At 41.3% G+C, this 20,115-nt stretch overlaps 2 protein-coding genes across 6 annotated transcripts in view; one reads left to right on the forward strand and one right to left on the reverse strand.

Annotated features, from left to right (window-relative positions):
• The window catches only part of SLC16A1 (solute carrier family 16 member 1), a 201,069-nt gene that overhangs the window by 78,313 nt on the left and 102,641 nt on the right, over positions 1-20,115 (forward strand). The gene's annotated exons all lie outside the window — the stretch shown is intronic.
• MAGI3 (membrane associated guanylate kinase, WW and PDZ domain containing 3) overlaps positions 1-20,115 on the reverse strand; it is a gene marked incomplete at its 5' end in the record, with an annotated part of 54,709 nt that overhangs the window by 21,369 nt on the left and 13,225 nt on the right. For 3 of the 5 annotated variants that reach the window (XM_083878254.1, XM_083878256.1, XM_083878258.1), the window contains 6 exons: positions 863-920; positions 2,326-2,405; positions 3,177-3,351; positions 4,622-4,831; positions 6,246-6,365; positions 7,797-7,913. In XM_083878254.1, coding sequence (XP_083734380.1) covers positions 863-920; positions 2,326-2,405; positions 3,177-3,351; positions 4,622-4,831; positions 6,246-6,365; positions 7,797-7,913 — 760 coding nt within the window. Of the gene's footprint in view, positions 1-862; positions 921-2,325; positions 2,406-3,176; positions 3,471-4,621; positions 4,832-6,245; positions 6,366-7,796; positions 7,914-8,097; positions 8,229-20,115 lie in introns of those variants that run through there. The other 2 variants (XM_083878255.1, XM_083878257.1) reach the window with 2 other exon arrangements.

Here is a 20,115-nt window from a genome sequence, read left to right on the forward strand (position 1 = left end):
ACTTTGAGGCAAATAAAAATTTACTCTCTTTAATCACTAGGTAGAGTTGTAATAGTTTAGAACTGAGCAAACCTGCTTTTTCTCTTCACCCATCTACCTGTACTGTTTCCAAACTCAGGCTTCACCTTTTTCCTGGTAGATGTTAGAGAAGTACAGCAGAGGAGGGGAAAACCAACAAATTTGAGCATCATTCAAATACCTTGGCTTTGCAAAGTGAAAAATGCTTCCTTGTTCTCCGAAGCTACATTTTCAATTCTACTATTTTCTTCTCCATGGTTAAGGAGAGATTTAATTTCCTCTGGCCTGAAGGAAATTCAAAAGAGCTCTTGCAGCAGTTTAGTGGTTATTGACTTGGCTCTTTCGAGACAGCAATGGTCTACAAGTTAATCTTTTTTAAAGTTTTTTAAAGTTATCAGGTGCCACTCTTAAGTGACTCAGTTTTGGTTAAGCTAAGAAAAATTACATCAGCTCGCTTCCATCTATAAATTATTTTGGTTGCAACTTGCTTTCCTTTCCCAAATGAAATGCACTCCGCTAAGTTTTTAAGTTCACATCTGTGGATTTTCCCACATGCCACTGCTACCAGAAGTTTGTGCCATGAGTTTGCAACCCCAGAACTGGTTTTCTCTGGATATATTTAAGTTTCACAGAAACACAGAATGGTCTGGACTGGAAGGAACCTTAAAGACCATCTAGTTCCAACTCCTATCATGAGCAGAGAGACCTTCTGCTAGACCAGGTTGCTCCAAGCCCTGTCCAACCTGGCCTTTTACTGCATTACAACCTCTGCTTACTGGATATCAAGCACTTCAGAATTTCATGCTCAATTTTTAAGTATGTCAAATCAATAATTAGCACTTACTCAACATAGTATGTCCCATATTGAGGGTCTTCTATCTTCTCCCATCCATAAGGAAGTTCTGCAATCAGAAAGACAAAGTTCTCCATTACAAGGGAAAACTATCCACAATTATCAGTTTTCATTAAAGACCACCTAGACTCATGAAAAACACAAGGAAAATACATGTCCCATTTTCTTCCGTGATGAAAGGTATCAGCCTGTTCCAGGGAATCTGAAGCCCTGTAACTCTTACTTTTTCTTCCACTAAATGATGAGCCTTGTATTCAATGAAATCACAGCACTTTAAGCATATAATGAACTTAAAGACCTGTTCGTATTGAAAATTACATGCAAAAGGCTCCTTTTTATGGCAAATTCAGCATCTGGTAAGAGAGTGCCAGCAGTTCATGACTGTCTGAAGGTAATAAGCAGTTACCACAGAGGTCAGCTTATCAAATTTATTGTTCTAGTTATCTTAACCATGGAAATTTAAATATTAGAATAATTAATATAGTCAGCCAGACATTTTAAGAATAAATTTGTCCTGCAATGTTGAGGTTGAGGCTGCCCTAAGTTTCACAGTAACAGGAACTTCCCTAGCATATGACAGCATGTTACCGATTACTAATACCAGCATTGCTCCACAGGGTCTGACTAAAGACCCAGGAGATCTATTAATTTAAGTATTGTTCATTTGAATATCCTGCATCTCTGTTTACAGTGTGCTCTTTTTATCCTGTGGTGAGCTGCATGTATGCTTAATAAGCAGCAGTAGGCAGCCATGGCTCCAAGCTGGCTTTGCTATGGATTTGTGGCCGTAAGGCTGGGAAATTTTGGATGATGACAGGTCATTCTGAGCCTGCTTCAGCTTTTGGAACATCTCAGGCATTTGCTGAAGACAGAGCTACCCAATACTCTTTTCTTGCCGACTAAATTGCCCAGTTGTGTAGGAAATGGTTGCAGGAATTGCCTGGAGGCTACTGTCCTGGAAGTCTTGAAGGAATTTAAATCAGCTAGATTGTTCCCTTAGCTTCTGCATTCAAATACTCTGTCACATGCAACAGTTATCATTAGCAAGATGTACTTTGTCATACCTTCTTTGTTATTTCAATATTCTGTAACTTACGGACCTTCTCCTTCTCCATATTCCACCTATACAAGATTTTCCAGTGAGGTCATCACTCACATGCAGCCTTTTCCTTAAGAAGGACACTTACTGGAACAAAATATCTCATATTATGCTCAGGAATGCAGAAAAACCTTCCATTGAGCCAGATTCTACTACTCCAGGGAAAATACACCATGGACTTTCCCAGTCTAATGTAAATTCCTATTGCCACCAATGGGGACTGAGCACTATGCTACCAGCTCCAGAGGCACATCTACCAGGGAGATTGTATCCAGCTGGGAATGGATTGTATCCAGCTGGGAAAAACTCATACATTTATCAGTGACAGATGACAAATGCACTGTGAACATCTCACCTCCATCTTCACAATCTTCAGGAGCTTTGGCCTTCTTACAGAGCCGAGGATCAAGCCATGTGGTTGTCTTGGTGTTGTGACTGTGGAGCAGAACACATGTCAGTGAGAGAACACCTTCACACTGAAGAAACTTTGCTTCAAGTATTTACTACTGTAGGATCCTATAGACTTCAGATAATACAACCTTTATTTGTGCCTCAGTCACATCATAAAATACTAAAAAAGGCACCAGCACATTGGAGACTCTCCAGGGCACACAAGAAGTGTTAGAGGCACAGATCCTCCCCCTAGACCCCAAAAGCTTATGTGGGAATAGCAGCTGTTTCTACCCAATAAGAAAAAAAAAATTAGCCTCCTCATATGCTTAATTCTCAGGAAGGTTTCTGTTCCATTTTTTGCCTTAGAACTCATAAATGAGGCAGGTTTACATGTGCACACATGAGCTCCTTTCCTATCCTGGGCTTTCATCTGAGCTATTTGTATTCTGAAACATCCATTCCCAGCCAAGGAACACAAGCAGAGAATAAAGAATAAACAAGGTCTCAAATTCCAGAGAAAACTGGTTTTCATGTTAAACTTTAACTTAGCAATACTCAGCCGGCTTGGTATTTGTGAGATGCAAAACTTAGAACAAACAAAGTGACTTCACAGGTGGAACTACAAGGTCTTCCTGCACGATGGCAATTGTACGGAACGTGCAACATTGAGGACTATGAGTAAGGATTGTAACAGTAGGAGTATATTAAATTTCATAAAGAAATAGAAACAGAAAGAGCAGAAGAGAGGTGAAAGAGTAGCTTTCCAGACTGCAGCCACCAGCACTTCTCTCCTCCAAGGAGCGAGCTACTCACTCAATGAAGTAGATCATGCCAGTGTCTGTGTAGGCCATTTCCCAGTTCTTGGGTAGTGGTTCCAACGTCTCATCCCTCGATAAATAATTTCTGAAGTCCATGTTGCTGCTTGTCTGGTTGTAGCTGGGAACAGGTTTCATCCAGTCAGGAGAATCTGAATGTTTTTCTTTGTTTTCTGCAGTTGTTCAGGGAAAGTGTTTGTCAGATGCTTATGTTGTTTCTCACAAAGAACCACCCTCTTAATCTGGCTATGAGTGGATGTCCCTGTATGCGATGTGCATTTTTTCACTTTTTTTTTTCAACTGTGAACTTTGAAAAGCTGACATGAAAACACTGAACTTTGCTCTTCCCCTGCCAAACAGAATTAACCTTGTATTATGTGTCTGAGTCTACTCAGAAAAATCAACGCTGGCAGAAATCCAAGTTGACTACGCTCTGTTGCTGTTTCTACAGAGAACAGTGTTTGTAATGCCATAAAACAACCCAAAAACTCCTACTAATATTCCTCAAAGAATCAGAAAGAAATGTAGAGAAGACTCAAACTGCCAGTAAAATAAACATCTTCCTACAAGCCACAACTAGAAAAAAAGATCCCAAAAATTCCTGCAGGAAATTTTAAATAGAAGCCTCTACCCTTCAGAACTGAGGTTATACTTGATATCATCTGTGACATGATGATGTCCGTGACCTTCACCCAACCACCAGCCTGACCATTGGCCCCTCTGTGGTGTTGCCAGCCCTGAAGATGACAAGATTAGGTCAGGTCTGGTCAGTGTAACTCTGTCCTAAACAGTCACACACAGGATCAGCTGCAAATGCAATGTGACAGTTCCTCTCCACCATCATTTTTCCTCCCTCCAGATGAGTAACCATGACAGCAAAAGGAAAAAGGCATCCTGCCAGTCCCAGAAAGGTCCTGCTGGACACCACTTCAGCCTCAACACACTTGGCCCTATTTCTCTCCACAAACTCTCCCTCGGGTGGTTTCAGGTTGTGTGATAGTTCCCCTATGTGAAATCATCTCAAAATTTTACAGCATGAGCCAACGTTGCCTCTTAAACCAATCAATTCCTTAAAATCTCCTATGTAAAAATTCAGTAATTGCCTCAAAATTCAACAGCAACATTTGCAGGGTATGAATTCTACCCTATGAAGGATTCTGTTATTTGAAGAGTGGACAATTTTTTCCTTCCCGCTCATGTAACTGGCCCATATCCAGCACCACATGTTCTTGACCAAACAGTGCATTTTATGATGCAATTGCACATCTGGCTGGGAGAACAGCTGGTTCTTTTCAAAAGGTCATCTCGAAATCAAGTAGAAGCACCAGCCTGTATAGAAACGGCCTTCACACTTCACCAAAACTAAGGAAGCATGAATGTTATTTGTACAGTCCTTATCCATTCATACAATACTGCAGGGAATTTCTCCCCTTGTCAACCAACCTATCCCTCCGCTGCCATTAACTGCTTCCTTTTCCTCCTCTTCCTCCTCTTCAGGGAGAGAACTTTCCATCCTTTGCATTTTGCTGACTGATGTGGTTCTCTTCCTCTGAGTTTCAGTATCAAAATCATTGTCAAAAAGAACTTGATCCACTGGATCAGGCTGAAAGGGGCTGGGCTCTGCTGGAGGCTTTGGAGTACCGTAAAAATTACCTGAAAATGAGACAGAAACCAGAATCACTGAAGCACTAATACTTGCTGAAGGCACTGGCAGTGGCTGTTATCAGTTTAGTGCCCACGCAAACATATTTTGGTGAAAATTTAAAGCCTCAAAGAAGACATCAGCGCTACCAAAATCCAATCGACAGCCAAAGCCTATTTATTCACACACTGACTTCTTGACAGCGCAGCACTAGCTGACAGAAAACAAGAGGCTAACTGAAAACTTTATCCTGCTGTAAGTTTTCGAAAGAAAAAGATGGATTTGTTACTTTGCCCAGAATTCACTAATACCCCATAAAGAGACTTAGGGAGCAACCTTAGAGGAGCAAAACAGTGAAAATCAATTATTCTTACTCTACGCACTAATTAACAGCGTAACAGAAATACTAAAGTCAAACAGCAAATTCATTTTGTGCAGAAACAAATTATTTACTTCCATAAAACCAGTTAACGAGTAATTGATTTTTAACACTTGCAATTTTCTACTGACAATACATTTGCAAAACAAAGATGCTGATATGACTTAATCTAAAAATCATTTTTACTTCAGAAAAAGGAACAGATTTTTCCTTCAATATTTTAATCTAAAGCACAAAGGAATCATCTGCTGTTTTCTGGAAAAGAATTTCAGCAATTGACCTCTCTCCTGACTGCTCATATGATTTCTATTAGGGAACGGAGCACAAAGCAAGGAAGCTTCCCAGAATTCCTGCTGGGGTACCTTTTGGTGCCTGGATATGGTTTTGACCATGTAAATAAAGTAAGAAAGAAAACCCTTCTGCAAATATCAAGCAAGGGCAAGGCTCAGAGAGGAGAGAGCCAGATAAAGCGCAGCTCAGGAATAAAAAAAAAAAGTACTAGTTCAGCCTGAATTTGCTTAGGAGATTTCCGCAGATGGGACAATATTAACAGATAGCGTGGGATACGGAAAACAAGAACACAGATACTTTCACAGGATTGTCTACTTTTTACATATTTTCTTTTTGCACCATCTTCATTACAATGTTTTTCCTCACCACATTTAACAAACCCAACTTTCCTACAGATTTGGACAACCTGGTCTAGTGCTGTTCAACTTCTCATTGGAAAATCCTTTTGTTGCCCTGCTGGGTCAGATTTTCCCTTGCCTTCTGTCCTTCTGATACACACCTCGGAGAACAACATGGCTCTGTTCTCTGAGGTTTACACAAAATTGACTAAATTCTCTTAAATTTGTACGAGGCACAGACAAACCTTTTTGGAATGCTTCCCAAAATGCAACAATGAAAATAATTCTCTACTACTGTCATGACCAGCAAATGAGCAGGAAAACTGGTAACCACAAGGAGCTACACTTGGACTAAGCTCCTGGACACAACTACTGGGTCTTTATTCCATTCCATTCCATTAAACAGCACTGACATACCATCATACGTTCCACTTTCTAGTAAGGCTCCACTTTCTTCCAGCGCTTTAAACTGCTCAACAGAAATGAAATTATAGTCTACCCCAGGGACCTCCCCATCTCTGGGAGCCCTTGTAGTGCCTGCAAAGACAGAGAAAACACTCTTGTAAGATCCTTAAGTGCTGCCTGTTACCAAATGCTGTCTGCTGTACAGTTCAGTAAAAACAATGTATTTTCAAGTCTTTATACAAAGATGATGTCACTCCAGTAAAGAGTTAAAACAACTGTTGAGCAAGTGAACAATAATGTATAAAAACTGAGCCAGTACATTACACGGGAATGACAGTTCTGGTATTGGGGGAGGAGAAGAAGTTGGGTGAGGTGGTAATTAAGAGAGAATTCTTTCTTATAGTCAGTGAACCAAAAACAGCTTTTGTGGCAGCAGATGACACCTGGGACAGGCAATCCCAGTCTGGGATTCTAAGAACAGCTGCAATATTTTATTTTAACCCAGCTGTAAGGGTGCTGCGTCTTTCCCTATTTTTACCAGCACTGTCTAATTGGCAATGAGGCCATTGTGACTAAGCACATTTGATTTTTGGGCCACCAAATCCATAACTAGGCACAAAATTTATTGTTAAACTTACAATTCAGAGTGTAATTCAGCCACATTCCAACTCCTGACTGTAGTTAAGCTTTGTCAGTAAATTACTGTGTTAATGCAGAGGTTCTCAAAGTGTTTCTTCTATGAAAATAGGCCTCCCATAGTTACAACAGCTTAATTAAAGCTCGCCTGAAAGGACTTAACTGATTCATTGCTATTCATTACTGCCTACAACCTAATATCATTTAAAAGGCATATATAATTTTTCTCAGGAAGCAGCATTAACAAAAGCTAGTAAATAAAATCTAGTAATAGTGAAATGCAGTTTAAGAAAGCCACAAACTCTCAGGTGTGCTTAGAGAGAAGAGAGCAGAATTCCTGTAGATACAAAAATATTACTCGACAAAGTAAGTTTTTAGTGCAAAGAATATTTAAACAGTTAGTGATGGGCCTTTTTAATCAGTCCTTGCAGGATGAGTAAGCAGTGTGCCTGTACATTCTGCCACTGCCACCCCTTCTGCACCCAAGCCCCCTCCCACCCTCCTTCCATCCAGCTCCCCTGCTCTGCCTAGTGCACTCAACACTCATGGTCTCAGCTTGCTCTTTGCAAAGAAAAGAACTCCAGCATATTGAGAAAAACCAGGATGTTTTTGCACTGCTTGATCATGCTGAGAAATATTTATTTCTTGTGGTGGTCATTCTAACAATAACTACTGACAAATTTATGAAGAGCAATGCAGAGATACTACTGAAACAATCTGAACTTTGAATTCTGAAGTTTTTGCTGGTTTTCAGTCCATACTGCCTGTACCAATTCATGGCAACTTCAGATGTGAAACTACTGCAGCAAAGCCAGAAGTCCCTGCTGCAAGGTAAAACTCTAACTGGACTACAAGGCATTCCAAGCTCACAAATGATGTGGAAGTTAGTAGGAACAGATCAAATGAGGCTGATCTTTACATACTTACAAGGGATGGTTCTCAAATAGAGATTGTCTCTGATCACTTGCTGGAGTTTGTGGTCTATCGATCCCTTCTGGAACTGAAGGCTCAGGTAGTGGCGCAAGTCCTTGTTGATGACTTTTCCTTAAGAAGAAAAAAGAATAAATTAGAGTAATTTGTAAAGCAAGATCTCACAAACAAGAATTGCGATTCACTGCTATAGAAGCTTTAGAAAAAACAAGCGGTCAGAAGAGTTGCATTGTTTTAAATTCAACAACCTCACAGAATGCCAGAATGGTTTGTGTCAGAAAGGAACCTTAAAGCTCACCTTGTTTCACTGCCTGCCATGGGGAGGGACACCTTCCACTCACCCAGGCTGCTCCAAGCCCCATCCAACCTGGCCTTCAATGCTGCCAGGGATGGGGCAGCCACAGCTTCTCTGGGCACCCTGTGCCAGGACCTCACCACCCTCACAGGGAAGAAACTTCTTCTGGCACAGTGATTTTAAGCAGAGCTGACTAATGACCATCTCCCCTCATCCCTAGAGCAAGACAGTGCCAGTATTTTTGAATTGTTTGAAAAAATCAATATAAACTATTAAAATACAAACCTATTACCAAAATTCAAAGTCTCTACAGAAAAGAAACTATTTCACTGTACTTTGAAGTAGGTTCCATTCAATTTACACCTACTCACTAGTCACCTGAGTTCAATATTTTGTCACATGGGAACTTGTACTCTTCAAATTATAAAAAGAAAATATTTCCTTCTTAAAAACATTGCATAATAGAAAGGAGTTGGGTTTTTTTACAATTACTCCTTTGCAATACATCTGTTAGGTATCATTAGTGAATCTGTCACATCACTGGAGAACCACGGCCCCTGCAGCCCAGAAATAATTGAGCTCTTGTATTACTGCTTCATCCTTCAGATAGGAGGGTACAAACCATTCTTTTGTACCCTGACAGCCTCCCAGAAAGCACATTAAATACGGTTCAGTGACCTTGGTAAATTTAAGTTACGTATTACAGCAGAACATTCAGGGCTTTAGGGGAAATGCTCAACCTTTGTCTCCAGACCTAGAACACAAGATGGGCAGCAGCAGATGGATAATGGTGTAGCACAGGGAAACAGCAGGGAAAAAGGCTGGATCAGACAACTGGTCCTGTTAAATTACATCACCAACAGGTTATGAAATGCATAAACCTGCTCCAGAAGCATTTCTGACAGGAGCCTTTGAAGCCTGTGAGCTCAAAGCTGCTAAGGAGACCACCTCAAACAGGTCACAGACCCCACAGCAGTCCACAAACCAGGCCCACTCACCTACATCTTCAACCAATTACTGTACTTACATACATGTCAAATCTGGAAAAAATCCCAAACCATCAAAACCCTCCCACCACCAAGCAAGTTTTCCTAACCATGTGTCACTTCCACAAAGCTGTCTGCATGTTTTGTTGTGACAGCTTTATACTTTCCCTTCCCTTTTAGCCAAGGTGAGGGCATTTCACACCTTGCTCTCAACTCTCAAACATGACCTCAGCAAACCACCACTCACCAACACCAAAAAGGTTTTCAGTCTGCACCCTCTTCCCCTCCAAACAAAACCATGTCAGGATGAATACCTCAAAGTGGAACCAAGATTACTTATCGGCCCTTCAGAGAAGTCAATGATGTCCACAGATAACCAAAACACACACAAATCTGCCTTAAACCCTCAAGCAAGGACAGAAGCCCAGCACACCCTCTGAACAGGCAGCACATCCTGTGCTGAACACAAGCCTTGAGTCCCAAATGAAGTCAACTTCTCACCTGCTTTAACACTGTCATTTATTTAAAAATTGCTTCCAAACACACAAAAGCATTTTGCCAGTATTGGGACAACACCTCAGCATTGTCCTCATGGCTGTCCAGCAGCTACACGAGCAACAGCCAATTCCCACTAATGCAGTTCTCCACCCAACCCCTTCCCAAGAATGCACAGCAACTCTGATGAACTGTTCCTTATAAAACTTTGGATTTGCTTCCTGCAGCGTAATGAGCAAAACATGTCATGGAATACGGAAACAAATGGGGTAATCTCCCACAAGAAAAGTACTTTCCATTTGTTACTACAAATTACGTTATTCTTTGTAGACAAGATAGTTCCTCAAAATTAAAAAAAAAAGTTTTGCTGCTAAAATGGTCCATCCATCTCCTTGTCAAGGCCAGATCTGCAATTCAGCAAGGCCAGCATATTTCACTTAGGCAGATCAATACACTCGTATTTCACCGAGGCAGATGAATCTCTTCATCACCTACTTTCAGAGCACTGCATGTTGGAAAAACCAGGCAATATGTGCAAATCTGTTCTGGATGTAAAATTACAGACTTTATTTACTCACTGATCTTTCCCTCTTCATGTTAAAAATTTTAAAAGCTTATAAAGACTTTTCAATAAATATCAACTCAATTTTAAGACAAAAAAAAGCAAGGCTGTTACTAAGGATATGCCAATATTGAGGGGTTAATATTAATACTAAAAGCTTAGAGACTGGACTATACTCTGAGACCAAGATGGCTGAATTGAAGATTGACAGGATTGCCTGGGGAAAACAGAGGAAAGTCAAACAAAAGAGTGGGCAGAGGAAAAATTAGAGAAATTCACATAGAGAATGGTGTGCATTAGAAAGCAGAAAAATAAAGTAATAGTAAGGATGCCTTAGGCTGTCCCAGCCCAGCCCACAGTGATCTGCCGCCACCTTCTGGCATCTTCCTGCTGATCTCCTTAATTCTGCCCCACAAGTCTCCTCACTCCCCTCCCCAGAGGAGTTTGAACACCACAGGGTGAAAAGTGCAGATACCACATACTGCCACGCAGTTTTGTTTTCTCACTCAGCAAAGCAGAGAAGAAATGTAACCAGAGTATCATCATGTACATTCAGAATGCCACACTTGCCATTATTCACAGACATACCAGAACCACTGACGCTTGGAAGTGAAGAATAAGCCTGGAGAACAGGACAAGGGCGAATGGCCTCCACTGCCAGAGGGAAGGAATTCCTCCCTATGAGGGTGCTGAGGCCATCACGGGTTTTCCACAGAAGCTGTGGCTGCCCCATCCCTAAAAGTGTTCAAGGCCAGGTTAGACTGGGTGCAGAGCAAGCTGGTCTAGTGGAAGGTGTCCCTGCCTATGTAATTACACGATCCTTAAGGATCCTTTCAACCTGATCACAGAATTCTGGGGGTCTGTGATCCAGCACTGCAAAATCAAGAGGTTTTTAACCTTTTGCACCTACCCTGAGCTCATTTCCCTGACAGCTCTAGAGCAATCCACGGGCAGGTTAGGAGGACGCTCCCGTGGACCCACGGAGGGAAGCTCTGGTCTAACACAACCAACACCAAACAGCTTTATTTTAAAGCCACCTAAAAGCACAAGCGCTCAGCTCACATGCCAGAACACATTCTGAGCAGGGAGAGCATCAGCAGAGCTCCAGGCAAATGCCTGCCCTTTCCCTTCCATCTGCTCCTGGGACATGGCCACGGCTCTGCAGGGCATCCCCAGCCAACACACGGGAGGGCAGGGTCGTTCATGCACCACTTCCGAACTAAGGAAAAAGTAGGAAATCGAGAACAGCTGCATTTGGAAACTTCTATGTAGGGCAGCAATACTACTCAGTTACATGGTTCCAGCATGAGTCTCTACTTTTCTTATCTGTATCTTGTTACATCTGTAGACATTCTCAGCCTGTGCATAGCTTCCACTGAAAGGCAGCATTTTAAGTTGGTTTTATGCCCTGCACTGGCAGCAAAAAAACTCACATAGTCTAATGAATTGCCTACAACCTTAATGGTTTTTAAAATGGAAATTCTTTTGAGTAAAGTAGTTCCAACTTTCAGACTCCAGCTTCACACACACCAACATCAGATTTAATTACAGTAATACATTGCATGCACACAAAAATCCATTAACCACGGGAATACAGCCAGGAGAACTACCAGTGAGCAGGGTTTACTCTGATAATGCCAAGTATTTTAATACTCCATAATTAAACAGCAAGGCTCAAAGGTCTGTGCAGCTGTTTCTGATAGAAGATTAGACACTGAAGGAGATATAAGCAGAACTTAAGTAATTTAAAATAATGAATGGGTTTCAAATAAAATGTAAACATAACCATTTCCTTCAATTTAACAGCGAGGAAGAAAAATACAAAATAACTTTACACAAGATAAGTTTGACCGTTTTTATTATATATGGAGACTTTCCTTTCTTCTCTTTAATTCTGTATTTTCTTGAGAAGTGAAAAAACACTGAACAGATTAACAATGTTTTGCCTATCTATAAAGATTTGCTGTATTTTCAAAAGTGAGGTAAACTGGCCCATGATTTCCACTTCAAGTCAGATGTGTTGACAGTGATGGTAAAGAACAAGAATTCAGACAAACTGCACCTGTGAGCCTCTGATACTGTCAGGTTTGAGACAGAAAAGGATTTGCAGGGATGTCTGGAAAAATCACTGAGCCCAGCCTGGGAGCTTGAAACACCTCACAAAAACCAAACGTGATTTGCGAGATCTAATTATGACTCTCAAAGTGACAAAGGGATGTAAAGCATAAGAGGAAACAGGCTTTTTGACACCACAACAACAGATGAATCAAATATACTGAGCAGAACAGAATATGGAATTGTTAAGGTTGGAAAAGAACTTTAAGGTCATCAAGTCCAACCATCAACCAGCACCCTCTATGTTCACCACTAAACCATGTCCTCAAGTGACACATCTACACATTTCTTAGAACGCTTCCAGGGATAATAACTGCCCTGGGCAGCCTGTTCCAAAGCTTTACAACCCCTCCCATGAAAAAAATGTCCCAGCACCTTAACCCAAACTCCACCCTCAGTGTAACTTGAGGCCATTTCCTGATCACAATCTACTCAAACCATCAGGCAAGTGATGGAGCTGCTACGGCAACACACCAATGGGCTCATGTAAAAGGATGTTACAACACTCTAAAGGGTCAAAACAACAATCAGAACTTGTAATACACAAATAAGTTATAAAAAATTAAGATACAAAATTGTTTTAATAATAGCACTTTATTAAAACTTCTTAATTACGCACTCAAGGCCTTGCTGAGTTTTAATCACTGTGCAGCTCAGTACACTGCAGAGGCTATTCTGGGTAAGTAGTATCTGTCGTTGCAACACTTGTACTGTGAAGACAACTACAGACGCTTACAGCCATGAAATAAGAGTCCTCTGTAGCTGTCACAGGTTACAATAATACGTAAATCATTTAGTCTGCTCTTAATTGAAGAGTGGAGCACCAAAACAAAGACAAGTAACCTGAACAATGGAGATGATTTTCCTGGGGCTAACTATGGCTTGTTTTTCCCAGTTTATAAATAATCTTCCATTCATTCCTTGAAATTTACAATGTGACGTTTTTAATTTATTCACACTAGAGAAAATGCTTTACTGAGACAGCAAACAAATCAATTTGGTCTGGAAAGCACAATTAACATATCCAACTGAACAAAACGTTACTTGAGTCCCCAGACTGTTCTAATATTAATGCTTCCCTTTGGAAATCTCCAGCTTAAGTGCAAATTCAAACTTACTGACATTTAATATTATTCAATGTCGCACTGCAACAAGGGACTGCACGCAGGGCACCTGTGCAGGTTAACCTGTCACAGTGTGTGGCAGAAGCTGCCAATCCTTCTGTTTGGAAGGGAGTGCATCATGTTTCAGATGTGACGTATGTCTAACATACCATATCTCATTGCTTAAGCACCATGCAGCTCTAAAGAATGACACATTTCAATCACATCCCCAAAGAAAAATGTCCTTGCAGCTGCTCTCTGTTACACAAGCCACTTAATCTACTTGGGACTTGGCACTGCTTTCCCAACAGAAGGGTACATGTTCACACGCCAAGACCTTTTTTTTTTTTTTTTTTTTTTGAGTGTTCAGATCAGAATAGAATTTATTCAAATCACAGACAGGTTATAGGAAGCAAGATATGCAATTACACTCTGCATAATTTCTAGGCCCACTAACCTATTTCAGTCTGGAGTTCGGTAGGGCAGGACTCTGACAAAGATACTCTGTCGGCAAAGATGCTGCATGCCTGTTCTCCTGGAGCAGACAACCCTCTGGGGTGACCACCCACCATGGAAAACAGATTATGTTCCCAGCAGAAGTGCCCTCTAGCTGTGTCAGTGAGCTGTCATAGCTGGACCTAAAAACTGATCTACACAACAGCAAATTGGGCTTTTAAATACCAGCCCCATCGTGAACATCCCTGCTTTGCACTGCCTGCAAGTATAACGCCTCTTGTAACAGATCATTCCCATACAGTCACCCAAGGGCTTTTTAGTGGCTCCTCAATGCCACTTTCCCATGAGACCCACCCCCTGCCAAGGTCCCACCAGCACAGAGACCCCCTGAGCACAAGGGTAAAGGAACAATTCCTATTCCAACTATGCAACTTTTAGGAAGGAATTAGAGCTTCCTGAAACCAGCTTTTTAAGGAGCCTGGGAAATCCCAGCACTGCTGGATGGTGGGCTGCAGCATTCCCAAAGGACAGCTGGTGCTTCAGGCTGCAGATTGCACTGCCATGACTCACCACACTCGAAAGGACTCCCAGGAACCTAGAATCACTAAGATCTACGTGCCAGGTCAGCACTCCTCCAATCAAAGCCACAGAAGTGCTGTATCACAGCAGTATTGATTAGAGACATCTCACAGTTTAATAGGAAAAAAATCCCTCCACAGTGCTCACTGCACAACATGGGCAGTCAGTGAAATCACTGAAACTCCAGATGTGCACCAGCCATGACTAATGTTAGTGTCTGACTCACAGAGTTCACACAGCAATTCTACACCGAGGGATGCTCTACTCAGTCTGCTGCAACACCCAAGGATAGGGGCGCACCAGTGTGCAGCACAGCATTGCAGAAAGAGCAGAGATGTTGATACACGTTGATCTGCCACACCCACGAATCGCTCTGGTGTCACTGCATGAACTCGTATTCTATTATAACCCAATTTTGCAGGGAAGCCTCTGTTTGCAATCTTTATCACAGGCTGTTGTTTAAGTAATCAAGTAAGGGAAGACCATTTCCCTACATGTTCAGTTAACCATCACATAATATTAAAAATTAAAAGAATTTCTCCTTCTGCTTGCACAAGATATCCTATTATTTTATCATTATTCATTTAATAAGGTTCATTTTTAGTTATGGAACCCAGGATTTTCAATTAACTATGAAAGAGTGCTTTCTCCAAGGAGTGCACATATGTGGAACTGAATGCCAGCAGAGAGGAACTGTTCAGCCTCTGAGATCCAGCTGCTTTCTAGTGAAGTACAAGCATGCTGGACTTGCCCAGGCAGTGCTGGCACATCCCAGCACAGCCCTTCCCTCCAGGAACCCAGGTCACAGCAGCCAACCTGGCACAAATGTGCTGGAGGTGCTGAGTGGTGAGCTCCAAAGCGCGTCTGGGAGTGGTGCAGGATCCCACTGACAGTCACAGCTCATTCAAAGAGCTGCCAGAGGTGCTCACCTCACTATTTGGCACAGTGATTGGAATTCCTAACAAACCCGGCCAGCTGAGGCCGACAGACTCCTCCTCATCACTGATGCAGCATTTAAGCTGAAAATCCGCACATCTCCCCATCACCAGTTTGAAGGAAAACATGTCTAAAATCAGTTCTAAAAACAGCTCAACTGACCTTGGTGTGACACTACAATACAGTCAGCTCTTCAGGAACACAGACGGTTGAACTGATGCTGCCAGTGTTTAATGTTCAGAAATTTCTTTTTTATTCTAAATTAATATTATTATTTTCCCATGCTGGGCTTATTGTTTTACCTATGCCTCTGCTTGCTAAGGAATTGTTAACTAATCACCACGAGAGTAATTTTCTTAGCACACAGCTGGGTACTTGGTCTTGCAACATCTGTTTCTCAGCATTTCTTCTTTTTCTTATCTATCAGTACTTAGCAACAGAAGTGTCTCAAGAGAAGACATCAGTATGTGGAAAAAGAAATTGGTAAACAACAGCTAGTAAACATAAACCTTCAGATTAATAACCAACTTACAGAATTATAGAATATCCTGAGCTGGAAGGGACCAAAAAAGATCATGATGTCCAACTCCTGGCCATGCTCACAACCACCCCAATTAACAGCAATACGATGATCTTCTTTCAAGAAACACTTCTGCAATAAAGAGCTCAGAACACCTGCATTCAAGAGACTGGCAGATTAAAAATGGGCAAATAACCTATTCATTAAAAGGACAAATCTGATCTTCGTCATCAGAATTTATTGAACATTAAAAGAAAACTTGCTCTTTCAGTGCTCAATTGTATAGCGGATTCAGTTCTAATTGGCATGTATTAGTATTTCCTCACCTATGGAGAGGTTGTTCTACATGGGCAACACCTCAGATGTATTTCTAATTATTTTTAACTTCAGAGCAAACTTCTTCCACTACTCTATATGATAAACTAGAACTAGTCAAAACAGAGAGAAAGAGTGTGGGCAACAAGTCCACAGTAACTTCATTTTCACTCTGTGATTTCCAGCATAAGCCATGTACAAACACACCTCAAAAGCCTAAACCATCTGATTTGAGAAAATCCTGCCGGGCTGTGGCTGCAGTCAGGGTACAAATGGCACAATCACTCATGGCCAGCTTCAAAGATACCTACTAGCCCTTCTCCAAGTACAATAAATGATACAATAAACATTTCAGCAGTGAACAAGAATCAAAGTCTAGAGAACAGGGCAGCAAACAACTGCTCCCCAGCAGATGTCTGTGACAAATGTCTGGCTGATAAGCCATTAAATTCAGTGATTAGCTTGCACTAGTTGCTTTCAGTTTCAATTGAGACTGCCCAGGGAACTGCTGGAGTCACCATCCCTGGAGGTGTTTTTTAAACATGTTGATTTAGCACTTGAGGACAGGCTTTAGTGGTGCCGGTTGATGGCTGGACTTGGCGACCTAAAAGCTCTTTTCCAACCTTAGCAATTCTGCAATTCTGTAACTTAATGTTTGCCCAACAAAGTTTGCCACAAGGTGAATGTCGTAAGCAAAATAATAATGTTGTCTACGTCATGACCCAGAAAGAGTCCTCAGTTACAAAAACAAAAGTTTCACTGCATTCGGAGCTCTCAGACTGCAGTGCATTCCGCTCGGGAAACTCGCCAGCCAGCATCTGTATGGAGCTGTCTCCAAAGGCTGGAGTCATTTATATTTGCTTAAAGAGCTCACTAAATTCAAGACTGACAGAAAAACTGAATCCTTGTAAGAAAGCACTTCAAATAAAGAGACAGCTTTGAAGGCAAAGCCAAATCCAATTTCTGTTCACAATTTGCAATCAACCAGAAAGCAGCTATGGCTGTGCACCCCAACAGGAACACCCAAACTAACGGCACAGAGTTTGTTCCTGTATGTATTTCATCATTCCTTTTTTATCATCCGTGTTTGACCGTATGGGTTCTGCAGTAATCTCTCTGAAATGCTCTACCATCACTAGAGCACAGAGCTTGCTGCCCATATTAGATGGTTCTTATTAAAACCCCCCCTTTTCTCCTCACTTCCACAACACATATGAATCTGAAGGTAAGAGTTTTAAAAGGTTACATTTTTGTCTGAATACCAGTATATGAAATATATCAATTGACCAACATAATAAAACATTTGGCTAAGTGATGAAAACTGAACCTGCGCCTATGAACATAAGAATTACATCGAGCAAATCTCACAGAAGGCACCTGTCCTAACCACGTGCATCATCTCACAAAACTGTGATTGGAATGTAGTCAAGATCCTTCCCAATTTTGCTCTTCATATCGAGTCAGAATCAGCCAGCAATCACATAGAGAGCACATGATTGTTACTAAATAAATTCATTTAAATTCCCGAACTCATTGTTCAGCCCCCACTGGTAGCTCTACAGCAAGAGCAAAGACATCTTGCTGTTCAAATAAATCATGGGATGAAACAGAGATTAGCTTGTCTTTACCTGCCAGTTTAAATTCTTACTAAGAGACTAATGGGGCTTTCCCAGAGGCACTGTCAGAGCTATCAGGTAAAACCAAGGCTGCGCTGTGTGATGCTGCACATCCTCACTTGTACAGCACAGGGGCATCCGGAAGGTTTACGGTGCCAGGAGGGTCTGACTGGAGAGGGCCAACTACATAATTTGTTACTCTAAAAAATACCAGTGCAAGTCCATCATGCAGGTTAAGAATAGTCTTTGCATACCAAAATTACAAATATCCTCTGCTTCTCAAAGTAATTTGCCACAGCACTGAGGTCCAGCTAAGTTTGCAGGCATCCTTCAAATTTCCTGCGTTTGAACCAGATGCACATTGTTACTTAAAAAACCAGATTTTATTTTTACGTCCACTTATTTGTGAAATACAAAAAGCCTCGCATTTAGAATTTGAGAAAAGCCTTGCATTCTGTATTTAAAACTCAGACTGCCAGGTAACAACGAATGCTGAGTATTTTCAGATCACTGCAGTGGGAAGTGAGCACCTAGTTCTCATGTCCCAATTTCAAATTCTTTAGATAACACAGGAAGTTCTGTCAAAGAACTGGGTGTTTTTTGGAAAACATGCTTTTTCTTGTTGCCATTTCCTTAATATCCAACATCTCTGCAGCCCCACAACAGGAAGAGCAGCATACCTCTTAAGAACATAGTTCAAGTAGAAAAAACTCGTATTTGCCAAAAGGCAATAAATAAGGATTTCAGAATATATTTTATGCCACCAATAGGTAATTCAATAAAGCAGAGAGTGATTCAAGTCCATTTTCCTTTTGCTACATTTCACCCACTGTAAGAACAGCTCACTGAAAGGACTTCCTCATGTAAAAGCTTTTTTACTATTCCTAGAGATGACACTTCACATTACAGATCAGGTTTTGATGTCTGAATGGAAGAATATCCTATTTTTAGTAGACTTTTTAGTTAGAGAACAGTTGGTATTTCTGAATACTTTGGAACTCCCCTGTGTACCCACTACCAGCACTTGTGTAAAATACAGACTGATGAAAGGGTTAATGAAGACCCCAAAGACGCCGGCCTCCACTGCCCTCAAACAGTTGCCAATATCTGATAAAAATAACTACATTTTAAGCAGTGTCCAACACCACAGTTTAAACAGTGCCTCATCTACACAGCACTTTTCATGTTCATTCCACGTTCCCTCCCTCTGCAAAGGCCAGAGAAAGCAAATAACCTCCTGCCTCCTACCAGACACACCTGTCTGGCCTATATTTTGTTTAACAGAAATATATATAGAAATTTATGCTAAAATCTGACTGTTGCAAAATTTATTAAAGTTATGCAAATCACAGCATGGTAATGGAGTTTTCCAGTATCCACAGAGTTCCAATTCTCAGCTCCAGTCAAACAGCTAACTTGTGCAGCTCTTCTTTTCCAGCTGTAAGTTTTAAAAAAACATGCTAAGAACATTGTGTCAACTGTGGGCGCTATTTTGCGACACACAGAGGACAGCAGGCAGCAGCATGGAAAGCTCCTTTATTTTCTGACCCTATCAACTTATATACACTTTGTACAAAAGCCAACAATTGGCTGAAAAAGGTTGCGACCTCACAAACCTCATTGGTCACCATTACCACCAATCGAGTTCTCCTCTCAGAGGAGAACTATGCAAACACATTGATAAATTCTAAAAGTACATATAGTTTACACGAAGCTGCATGAGAGTCAGAAGATTCTAACACTCGAAAGCAAGAAAATTCAGGGCGACAGTCAACAATGAAAATGCCTCTGATTTACAAATAGTTGTAGCTTCAGCTTTAAAACGCAAGTTTAAATAAACTTAGGGTAGACCCTGAACCCACCAGATCTCTCCAACAGCCAGCAGGCCAACCTGAGCTGTGGCCACAGGGTATCTCACCAGCTCTCTGAGCTGCTCTGGGAGGGAAGTTCAAAGATCTTTCCAACTCCAGACACCCAAACCTGCACGTCAGCTTACAGGTGATGTTATTTCTGCACTCCTGTTGGCACTACAGAGGGGCCCTGGAGCACAAAACAAGTTGTCACCACGCTCTCAACACCTTCTGCAAGATATTTACTATGGCAGAAAGATTAATGTGAAATATTCAAATGAACAAGGCCATTCAGCCACCCAAATGAAGTGACAGTGAAGCATTCCCTTATGGCTGAGCAGACTTTTCTCTTAAGTTCCTCAATTCTATATCGACAAAGTGATGGGAAATTTAGAGATTTATGCTATAAATCCAAACTTCATCATGAATCTGGACACTTTAAAGGGGTTAAAAGACATCCTTGTCTGTGGAGGACCCACATATTCTGA

The sequence above is a fragment of the Zosterops lateralis genome (genome assembly GCF_965231275.1).
Source record: "Zosterops lateralis genome assembly, chromosome: 26".
NCBI lineage: Eukaryota > Metazoa > Chordata > Aves > Passeriformes > Zosteropidae > Zosterops > Zosterops lateralis.